This window comes from Aotus nancymaae, unplaced genomic scaffold (genome assembly GCF_030222135.1).
Source record: "Aotus nancymaae isolate 86718 unplaced genomic scaffold, 86718_ANA_hifiasm-v0.15.2.pri h1tg000022l_1, whole genome shotgun sequence".
NCBI classification, from domain to species: Eukaryota; Metazoa; Chordata; class Mammalia; order Primates; family Aotidae; genus Aotus; species Aotus nancymaae.
The window spans coordinates 9,107,999-9,120,182 of record NW_026988435.1 but is presented as its reverse complement, the minus strand read 5'-3'; the positions used below and the strand labels follow the sequence as shown (position 1 = coordinate 9,120,182).

Below are 12,184 nucleotides of genomic sequence, written 5' to 3'. Positions count from 1 at the left end.
ACTGTAATTCTAGCAAGAGGAAATACAGAAAGTAAAAGGCCAGATGAATTAATGCGCCAAATTATACAGGTTTGCAATAAAACGTGGTTCCTAACAAAGTAGAAAGAAATAAATCAATGCATTCTATGGATAGTAATTTCCTAACCAAATCTAGTTATACTTTTTAAGTTTCTCCAAATCCACCAACCGTAACTCCCATAGTCTGAGGTGGACTCTATTTTGGTACAGCCCTTGACACACGCACTTTTTGTTTTAATGTAGTACTAACTAAGCCTTGGCACACTCTGTTGAATCCAGAGAGTAACGTTGAAGGGCACCTCGTGCACTCTGCGGTTCCTTCTAAAGTAACTATATCATCTCCTCAGTTCACGTCCCCTTATTATAGGCATCTTCAGTTACTCTTGGAGGAGTGGAGACCCAGCATCCAGAGATCCAAGGTAACAACCTCTTGGTTGAGGGACACACTGTCAACAGGCAACACTAAAGCTCTGCGCTTTGCTGGGATGAGAAAATGAATGAACAACCTTAATCCATCCCTGTCCTCTAAGTCACAGTCACAGTGAGAAGGGCTCTATGGAGAAGTTCTAGTAACACCCCATAGACATTAGGCTAGACCAATGTTCCCCCATTAAAGTCCCAGATCGTTTTGTGAACTCTGTCAGCACACTTCATCTTCTTCATCAACAAAACCCTAAAACACTCCACCTTTCCAAACAAATAAAATAGTTGGTTTAAAGGAAGTTTACTCACATAGTCCTAAGACAGATGCCCTTGGTGAGCTTCAGAGAACTGAGTCCTAAGAGCTGGGGTGGCTGTGAGGAGCAGCCTCTGAGCTCCGGCGAGCACAGCTCAATGAAGCCCCCGCCGGGTCATGCCTCGCCCGCCCGTCCGCCCCGCCGCGCTCCCTTCCCGGAGCCACGGCCTCTCCTCCGGCTCTCTTGGGACTGCTTTCTGCTCGAGGACGCTCCCGCAGGTCCCGGAGCATCCTCCGCGCCACGCGTGCCTGCGGGCCGCCGCCGAGCCCCAGACCGGTCCCCGTGGTGCCCCTCGCCCCCGCCCCAGGCGGGCTGCCCGGTCGGTGACTCACCTGCTGGCCGGGTTGGGGCGCCGGCTGGTAGCAGGCTGCGGGGCAGGTCGTCGCCGCCATGGGGTTGGGCAGGTACTGGGACGCTCCGTACGGCTGCGGGTGATGCATCACCTCCGCACAGCTCATGGCAGCCGGGGCAGTGGCGGCCCCCGAGCCGCCGCCTGTGTCGCTGCTCCAGCTGCTGCTGCGGCGAAGGCGGGTCCCGGGCGGCCGCGGGCTCCAGGGGGACTGGCAGTCAGCGGGGGCGCGCGCGCGGGCACCTTCATCTTCAGCCCCTCCGGGTGTCCCCTGCCGCGCTTATATAGCGGCCCGGGGACGCAGCCGCCCGCTGCGGCATGACGGCGTCCGGCTCGCGCGAGTCACAGCCACAGCCCAGCCCGGGTCGGGCAGCCGTGGGGAGCCCGCGCTGTGCTTCGCATACACACGATGCGCGCCCTGGGCTCGTCCTATCACGGGCGCTCCAGGCGGTGCGAGGACCGGGAGGCGGGGGCAAGGGGGAGGGAACGCCCGGGAGCGGGGCCCTTCGCCTCCCCAGGCTCTGACGCGGAGCTTTGCAAAGTCTCTCTAACTCGCTTGGCAGCGGGCGGGTCACCCTGCAGGGGGACCCCGGGGAAGGCCGGCTGCGGATTGGAGCGAAGTTTGCAGCGCTCTCCGCCTCCAGCACGGGACGATGGTGGGAGGAGAATGGTATGCAGCGGCTCCGCGCCCTCGAGGCTCAGCAGCTTCCCACCCTGTCTGTGTCACCTGGCCGCCAGGGCGAGGGCTTCCCAACTCCAAGGAGCTTTTACAGGGAACGCCGACTCAGAGGCTGGGGCCAAACGAAAGCCAAGTGTACAAAGCGATAAAACAGGGCAGGCGCAGAATACACGGGGATTACCTCCTACATTAGAAATAATCATAAGTGAAAGTTAAGATCACTGCAAGTGCGCACATGCCAAGAATGCAGCACCGTTTTCCACACGCAATCTCTGCTTTAAGTTTACATCTTCATGATACGACTCTCCTGTGGGACGTCCACCATTTCTGGCTTTTGCAGTCTGGTTTTCATAGAGCAATAGAGAGTAATTGATTAAGCTCATTCAGTTACTAAAGATTTATGTATTTGCAAGTGGATCTAACCCTCCCCAAAATGAGGAAAAATAAATATGTGAGAATATACTTGTATCCTGACATAATCATCAGAAAGAATTATGCTCACTTTTCAAAATTTATTTTGAGACAGAGTCTCCCTCTGTCACCCAGGCTGGAGTGCAGTGGCATGAGCACAGCTCATGGCAGCTGCCACCCCCACGCTGCAGAGAACCTCCCATCTCACCTGTTGGAGTAGCTGGTACTACAGGCCTGCATTACCACGCCCAGGTAATTAAAAAAAAACTTCTTGTAGAGAAGGGGTCTTGCTATGTTGCCTATTCCAGTCTCCAACTCCTGAGCTCAAGTGATCCTCCTGCCTCGATCTCCCAAAGTGCTAGAATAACAGGCGTGAGGCTGCACTGGGCCTCATTTTATAAATGAGCAAACTCTAGCTCTGAGATTCAGCAAACATATCTCTCCTTATACGTAGGCATCCTCTTTTATGACTTAAAGCAATCTGTCATTTTCACAGGCTATTCTTTCTCAGAGAAAAAGTCAGTTTGGAAGTCAAATGTACTAATGTTTAATAGCTTGAATTATATCTTTCCAAAAACTTATATACTGAAGCCCTAACTTATATTACAGCTGTATTTGAAAATAGGACATATAAGGAGGTTTTTAAGGTTAAATGAGATTTTAAAGGCAGGGCTCTAATCTAATAGGACTAGGGTCCTTATAAGAAGAGAAAAACACACCAGAGATATCTATCTATCCACCAAACCCCATTCCCTCTCTCTTTGCTCTGTCACGGAGGGAAGATCATCTGAAGTCCTAGTGAGAAGGCAGCTGCCTACAAGCCAGGAAGAAAGGTCTCACCTTGAAACCAACACTGACCACAACTTATCTTGTGCTTCTAGCCTTCTATGAAAAAATTAATTTTGGGGGGTGCCACCTAGTTCGTGGTATTTATGGCAGCCCTAGAAGACTAATATAGATATACAGTTCTCATATTGTTAATGTTTATGTTAAGTGTCTGTGTGTATGTCTAACTACACAGATACATACACATGTATATACATACATGCACATACACACATTCACACTATAAAAACTGGATAGGACACCGGGTGCGGTGGCTCACGCCTGTAATCCCGGCACTTTGGGATCCAGAAGGTGGGTGGATCACAAGGTCAGGAGATCGAGACTATCCTGGCTAACATGGTGAAACACCATCTCTACTAAAAATACAAACAATTAGCCGGGCATGGTTGCACACGCCTGTAGTCCCAGTTACTCGGGAGGCTGAGGCGGAAGAATCGCTTGAACCCGGGAGGCGGAGGTTGCAGTGAGCCGAGATTGAGCTACTGTACTCCAGCCTGGGTGACAGAGCGAGATTCTGTCTAAAAAAAAAAAAAAAAAACTGGATAGGAACTTTTTTCTACACCGTCACAGTTTCTATTCACTCATTATTTTATCTACTGAAAATTAAAAGCATATTTATTAAGGGCTTGCACAGTTTGGACTTTAAATTGTGCTCTTTGTAGTGCAAGAGTATTTCTAGCAATAATGTTTCATGATTTACTTTAAATGTTTATTATTATCTTTTCCCAAATTGACATCCTTTGATCAGACCCCTTTCCTATATTTCAGACTTATCCATTCAGTTCTTTCTAGGTAGCTCTGCATAGGACCTCGATCCCGATAGCACTGATCATGTCACGTCCCCAGTTTGATCCTCTTTTTTAATCTTCATCTCTACTGAAACTCTCCACCTACAAGTTGCCTCAGCTACAAGTGTGGGAATCTTCCGGCACTCCTTTCCTCTCCTCACAGTCCCCACACCTGGCCTTGGAGTTAAATTGACCCAACATTTTACATTTCTAGTGACTCCTTATCACTGGTCATCTCCCACTCAGACTCCTGCAAGAGACCCCTAGTGATTTCCAGGCCCCAGGATCGACCTTCTCCCCATTCTTCATAGTTTATACTACTACTCTTTAATGTCCCAGCCACTGCAAATCCAGCTGTGCAATGATGATTCATTCTTCTTTTTAAAATTTCACAGTCACATCCCACAGCCTGTAGAAACAACAATTCAAACCTTCAGATTCTGGCCCCTGCCTATGTCATTACTTCCTGCGAATGTTTACCAGTTATCTGAATGGAGATCTGCATTCTGCAAAGAAGATGTTGTACTTTCTACCAGCATGTCATTTTACATATATGCAGGACGTCTACACCAACACATCCCCCACCTTCATCACTTGTTAACTCCTTCTTGCTCTTCAGGTAATTGTCTTCCAAAACATCCGATGAGGATCAGCTTTAATGCCTCTATTTTCATCAGCTCTCATACTTTTATGAATGCTGCTTGCATCATACTAATAATAACTACTTGATTTGCAATTGCTTATTTACGTGTCACCCCAATACGACCATGGCTGCTTGAGAGGAGAGGCTGTGACTTTTATCTCTAAATTTCAATCACATTATGCCTGGCTTAATAAACATTCTGAATAAGTAAAGTATAATAGGAGGAGAAGCAAAAATTATTAGAAAAGCTTACGAATTTGTGGGGGGATCTGAACACATATGAAATCAGTGAGGTCTATAATGCAGAATATCATTTCAAACTCTGTTTTTGGCTTTCTACTGTATGTTAGATTGAGAAAATCCTTATGATGTTAAAAAAAAAATAGGACCTGGAATATAAAGTGACTGAATTAGGCGACAGAGCAAGTGTGTGAGGACAGCCACTTCTTGATACCAGAACCCCTGTTCAAACGTTTAATTGCTCCAACTTTTTTTCAAATAACTTACATCTGTAGTTGATTATTTTTTGTGCAATTATGAGTTCAATATCTGTCTTTTTAGTTAGACTTTGGCAGAGGTTATTTATATCGTGTTCATCTCCATATCTAACACTTAGAAAACATTCTATATACATTTTTTGAATGATAAAATAAAGCCAGAGCATGGTTCAACATGTCCATACCCCCCATTGCTGCATCTTCCAGGCCACACATGGCCTCTAGGGTGTTGCAAATATTTATTCCATGACAAAGAAAAGTCCTTTGGTACTAATAAGTCATAGACATGCAAGTCTGTAGGTGTTTGGCAAAATCTTCCCACAATTCAGTATCTTTTCTGATACCTCTCTTTGTTTCTGTATTTTACTGATGGAAGAAAATAAGAGAGTAAAGATTAATTCTACCTAGGTTTAGAATCTAGAAAAATGGACACAGAGAGAAAATAGCTTGTCAAAGGCTGCAGTCTTAGTGAGGTCATTAATCAGAATTCAAATAATTCATGTTAACGAAACCTACATTTGAGTTCTAGTTGGAAAGTAGATGTACCTGACTTTCCCTAGGTAGCTATTTAGGGTTTTGAAATGGAAAATAATGGAAAGGATCATCTAGTTTAAAATGTCCTCTTTCATAAATAAGTAAATATGTAATCTGGTTGATGTCCTCTTGGGAACTAGTGGCAGAAGTATAACCAAAGTCCCATTTCTCTTGACTCTTGATTTAGTTCTCTTTTCTTAACCCCGCAGTAAGGATATATAAACAAATACATATGCATATGGATATGCATACATACATTATACATATGTGTACATATTCCTAGATGTTTACTTATGCATATATATACATACACAAAAGAAGAAATTTTTGATCAGATTATCCTTGAGTCAAGTTGGAGTTGCAGAAGAGGAGTGTGTATATGGGGTGGGGATGCAGGTCAATTCCATTCAGCAAGAGTGAGTCACTCAGATCAGGGAATGTGATCTGACCACTGGTGTACTCATTGTCATCTCTACTATGTAAGGGTGTCACCATTACTTGGAAAAGCAGCAAGGGTATGGAATTTAGTTCTAAGTAGTTCTGAGCTGAAGTTCCTCAAAGTTTACCCTTCTATGCTTTCTCCTTTCACACTTTCCTGGTTCAATTCTGATGTGGAACCTGACCTGAATGAACTTAAACATTCCCAACTCTTCTGAATCATGGGTCTTCAGTCACTACATTTCCCCCTCCCCCCACCAATAGATTTCTCAAAATGTTTGTGTCCAAATTATCCAGGTGGAATTTAGTGAGGTGGGCCCACTAAACTACTTTTATTTGGAGGGATAACAGGAAGTAGGTTTTCCTAATATGTTTTTGGAAAAGATAGGGTAAAAAAGTAAGGGCAGCTTATTTTTTGAGTGGTGACAGCTATGGCTACCTTTAACTTGAGGTCCCAATGTAAGAAAACTCCCCAGGTCCTGCAGTGCATGCATGTTGATATCTCAAACTGTGTATTTAAATCTCTTCCCTACCTGCCTGCAGCTACCAAACAGCTGAGTTTTGATCAGCCCTTCACCCTAAGCTGAACCCATTGATAATGCAGCCTGCTCTAGGAACCATGGCTCTGAGGAAATGGGCCTGCGTCATCTGTGCAGGAAATTGTCAGGCCGTGACTAAAGAAACATAGTTGTTCTAGGCAGAATTATGCCCCTCCCCAAAGATGTCCACATTCTAATTCCTGGAACTCTTGAATGTGTTCTGTTACTTAGAAAAGGGGAGTTAAGATTGCAGATGGAATTAAGGCTTGCTAATTAGTGGGTTTTAAGAAGATAAGCCTGATGCTCTGGTGGGCCCAGTGTAATAATTATGAGGTGGGCCTCCTCATATGAGTGAGGCAAGGGACAGAGAACAGTCTCTCATAGTGATGCAAAGAAAGAAAAAAGACTCTACAGGCCATTGCTAGTTTTGAAGATGGAAGGTAATCAAATCATGAGCCAAGGAATGCAGGCAGCCTTTAGAAGCAGAGAAAGGTGAGAAAATGGGTTTTCCTAAAGTCTCCAGAGAAAACACAGCCCTGCTGATACATGTGAGCCCTGTTTTTGTACTTCTGATTTCCAGAACCATAAGAAAATAAATTTACCTTATTTTAATCCACTAAGTTTGTGATAATTGGTTATGGCAATAATAGAACTCAAATACAATGGTATGATGGGGAAGAGGATGCTAGAAGAGATTTTAGGTGAGCAAGTCCCCTTTGCCCTATAATTTCCTACGGGGAAAGGCACAATAGGAAGAGGGCCAGTGAGGGGTACTCTAAAGCTCAGGGCCGGGGAGGAACTCTAGTTGCCTGGGTCAAAGAGTGATACCAATAGTGCCATGGGCCAGAAGTAAAAACAGGAGATCAAAACTCGCAGGTAAGCATGAAGATCGTTTTAACCAGTTGTCCTTCAGGGTCTCCTGCCCTCCTCAATGGCACTGCAACTTTACTGTGTTTCTCTAAGTGTGCTTCCCCTGTCCTCTTGCAACTACTGCTTCCTGTCCTGTCCACCATCCTCAAATCTCTCCAATACCACTGTATCCGCTTTCTCCATTTCTATTCTCTATTCTGCTGCATCACCCCCCAAAGTGTTTTAAGGTCAGCAGTAATTAACATGTTGCTCAATTCAAAGGTAACTGTTTAAACCTCATCCTAATTGATGCTTTATTAATTTTGCCATTGGGAATTCATCCCTTCTCTTCTATTGATCTCCTTACATGGTATCCTCCTGTCTTAATCTGTTTCTTTATGCGTTGGCTATTCTTCCTCTTTCCTTTGCTACACCCTCCTCTACCTAAACTTTAAACACTGAGTGTCTTAGTGTTTGGTCCTGTGCCCTTCCCTCGTCCTTAGGTAATAATACTTCTTGAAGAGATTTTATTCGTACTCTAATTCAAGGTGGTATTTTTTTTTTCCTGATGAGTTTACAACATCTAGTGAAGTACTCCCTTCTCTTATTAATGACTCTTATGAGGTTGTTAGAGTACACCTCATATAAAGACCTGAGGCTGGGGTTTCAACTGCAACAAGTAATGATGGACTATTTTCAATCTTCATGGTTTGATTTATGTAATGAAAAGTGAGGCTTTAAATATTTCTGGTTGACTCAGCAGAGACACATGGCAAATGGTAGCACCTGCTTCACACAAGGTTTTTATTCACTGGGAACCCAGCCAGGGTTGGCCAGGACCCTCTCTTAGCACCTATATCTACCACTAGCACATATTCCTGAAAGAATCAGCACACTCTTTCTGTTAAAAGTTTATTTTCATAATTTTATAATAAAAATTTTCATGAATTTGGCTAGTTATAGGACTTCACTAGAATGCATGCACACACACACACATATATGCAAATATACATTTATGATACTATATTACTAGTATATTTTATAGATACTTGAACATAGAAGAATCCAAGATGAGAAATAGTGAGGTGAGGTGAAAAGATGTCAAGACACTACTTAGGCTCCATCAGCAGAGTCAGGTGACATATGTTAATTAACCTGATTTAATCATTCCACAATATATACACATTCTATGTTCTACAATATATCACAACATCACATTGTACACCATTAAGTGTATACCATTATTATTTGTTAATTAACGAAATTTAAAAAATACAGGTTAGTCTAACAAATGTTCAGATAACATGACTTCATCATTTAACTATGTGCTGTTAAAACTGTAATTATTTTTCAAAATATTAGCAAAAAATATGTACTTAATTGTATAATAGGGTTATCTGTCTTCACAAATGACAGACCATGAGTTCAACGCATACCTTGAGTTTGTTGTTTGTTTCTTTGCTAGTTTTCCTCAAGGTAGTGACAAATCTGGGCTAATGTAACGACATTGTCTCTGTCAGCCTCTGACAAGCGGAATACATTCACACCAAGTTCGGGCTGGGTATGAGTACAGTTCTGTCCATGGAATGGAACAAAGATAAGTAGGCCGGGGGGATTAAACCCTTGATCTTGGCATCATTAGCACTGTGTTCTAACCACCAGGCTAACTAGCCACAGTCAAAGACCAGTTGGACTAATAAATCACAGCGGCCAGAAGTATCTGGTTTGCATTTATGTCTCATTTTTAATATGTTATTTTTATAATTTGATCTAAATATTTTAAAATAAGAAGTAAAAAAAGAAAAAGAGAAAAAAAAACTTTGGAAGAAATGAAGCCAAAGGCAATGTCACTGTCATTCAGAAGAGAGAAAGCAGGGAGGAAGAGCTATCCCACACAAATTCCCAGTACAAAATCAGACTATGAGATGTGCTCTCACTTTGTATGAGAGGTGTCAGCTGAGAAGGTAGAGAGAAAATCACAATTCTTTTAAGTAATTTACATTTAAGAAGCACAAAAGAGGCTTTGTATTTAGGGAAACGTTTTTTGAACCACTTTGAAGGCCAATAACTTTTATGAAAAAAAATGTATGTTGAGAAAACACAATTTTTCTGTTCTGTTATTGCTGTTTCCAGATTTTCAGTTTTGTGTTTGATCCAAAAATGAGGTAGGCATGTGTCTTCACATCTTAAAAGTAACTTAGTTGCATCCCAACTACCCAGTTTATTCTCATTGTATAAATAGGTCACTGGAGAGGGTATCTTGACATTATTGTCCCTGTGGATTTTGATTCCTGGAATGTATTCAAAATCCTATCTATTTCCAAAGTCCGTTATAAGCAGCACCTCTTTTAGGAAGTGTATCTTAACATTTGAAAATTGACTTCCTTTATACTGTTATAGTTTGTGTTGCCTGCATCTTATATTTGGAGACTTGATTGTATGTAATTATTATTATTTCTCTTTATTTTGCTCCAATCAATTCCATTATCATAGTTGTCTCCCGAATGAAAAGACAAATTTCTTAAGGGAAAAGGCAGAGTTAGATAACTCTTTGATGACTCACACAGCACAAAAGGTAGGCACAAATTTTATACCTGCTGAATTTAATTTGAATTTAACAATTATTCCTGTGATCTTTGAATATTGTGGGATTGTTAATCTACAAATATTCTTGCTTGATTTCTTTCAACACCAAATAAGAAGAACAGAGATGCTAAGAACTTTTATATGAACATTATACAAGAAATATATGTTGAATTATGTTTTAGCTTAATTACCTAATTTATGAGTAAACTATGTCTTCAAGATGTCTTGGAAAAATTTATGTACAGAATAATGTCAAAATGTTGAATGTGTTGGGCAATACTTTTAAAGTTTTTTTTTTTATTTTCTAAGGTTTTAACTACAGCAGTTTCTTTAGTATAGTACAATTATAGTACAACCGAAAAATATAAAATCAATTATTTCAGAAGATATGCATCATCTTTAGTAACTATAAATATTAGTAGCTTATCTTCATATGTTTGTATCTTGAGGCCTTGCAAAATCAAATTCATCTTGTTGGTATAGGAAGGGGCAGGCTTCCTGAAATTATCTAACCATAACATAAACTTGATGAAGATAAAGTAACACTAATAATAGAAATAGTAATGATGATATTTCTTTAGAATGCCAACAATATTGTAGGCAGGTCTTAAGTGATTTGCACCTACAACTCATTTATTCCTCAAGACAGCCTCACGAGGTAAGAACAATAATTTTCCCCATTATACAAATTAGGAAACTGAGGCACTAAGTGATTAAGTTCTTTTCTCAACGTTATCCATCCAGGCAATCTGTTTCCACAGTTCAGCTCTTGACCAGTGTACACACTATGTCTCAAAAGTGAGGGTGTTGAAGAACGTTGGTATGTAATTTTGCCATTTCTAGATCATTTTAGCCATTCTGTTATAAGAAATCATAGTCTCTTGTCTACAAGTTTTTCTGAGAAACTGAACACACAACATCATCTCTGAAGTCTAAGATGATGTTCTGTACTCTAGACAACAATGGTCTTCACTAGAAGGAAAAACTGTGGACGATAATAACCTGTCCCCTACATGTACCACCTTCTTGGAATCTCAAGGGGACAGGGACAGTGAAAGTAAACAAACCAATTGAAATAAAACAGCACCTAATGCCTTAATATAATCCTTGCCCAGCTTTCTTATTTATAGTATCCAAATAGAAATTTTGTTGTTTCTTAAAAGTGAATAACCAAAATAATGGTATGCCTGCTGCCAACTGTGTGGAATTAAATCTTATAAATTCTTAAAGACTGGACTGCTTGTTTATATTTTCCCTGGGAGCACACCATGTTCTATGTGGATAATAACAGTTTAAAAAGAAAACCTAAAAGTAATTTCAGAGCATTTGATAATCAGGTCATGACATCATCAACTTCAGATATGATGAGAATATGAGGAACTCACTGTGAACAAAAGGGAGAGATAAAGAACTGTGGGAGCTGTTCTTGGACAATGTGAGACACGATGTTATATGTTAATTATTACTTCAAGCTCAGGAAATATGCAAATATTAGTCATTAACTAGAGCGTCGCTACTCAAGGTCTGGTCTATGGTCCAGCAAGATTGTTGTTATCTGAGTTAGAAGTGAATAATCTCAGGGCTCCAGCCCAAATCTGCTGAATCCAAATATGCATTTTGATAAGATCCTCAGAGGGATTCCCACACACATTAAAATCTGAGATTCACTGGACTAAAGTGTCTCTCTACACCCAGTATCAAAATGTAACATCACTTCACTTACATTACCTTTTAGCCTCATTTTAAGACCATAGCCACCTTAAAAAAGTAGACTCATTGTGATGTATGCATGGCAATTAAATATACAAAACCCTTTCCCAGGCACTAACTTCATGTAATATCCTTATTCTGCCTTTGAGAAATCCAGAATATGTACATGTTTTTAATGATAAACTGTCGCTAAGAGAGGAACTATCATGAAGACAAATACATAGAGGTGGTCATTTAAACCTTGATTTTCTAAGTGCAAATTCAGTATCCAAATCCATTTTAACTCCCTCACCTTTGAGACACAGTGAGACCTTTTCCATTCCCAAGACAAGCATCTATAGTTGTCAGAACATTATTAAGTCCTGTCCTGGAAATGCTGAAGGGTTGACAGTCTATTTTTCTAAGACACAACATATTCCCGATACAATTCCCACTCTTCATGAAGGTAGAAAAGATGACTTAGTCAAGCATAAGTAAACTATATCACTCTAAGATTTTCTCAAACTTTTCTGGATAAACATATGGTTTGAGGTTAAACTAGACATTTCAGATGTTTCTCT

At 41.2% G+C, this 12,184-nt stretch overlaps 1 protein-coding gene across 1 annotated transcript in view; it reads right to left on the bottom strand.

The window, feature by feature from the left end:
* VGLL3 (vestigial like family member 3) overlaps positions 1-1,213 on the bottom strand; it is a 48,567-nt gene extending 47,354 nt beyond the window's left edge. Inside the window, exon 1 of the mRNA XM_064380013.1 lies at positions 1,088-1,213. Within this exon, the coding sequence (XP_064236083.1) occupies positions 1,088-1,213 (126 nt within the window). The remainder of the gene's footprint in view (positions 1-1,087) is intronic.
* Between the last annotated feature and the right edge of the window lie 10,971 nt (positions 1,214-12,184).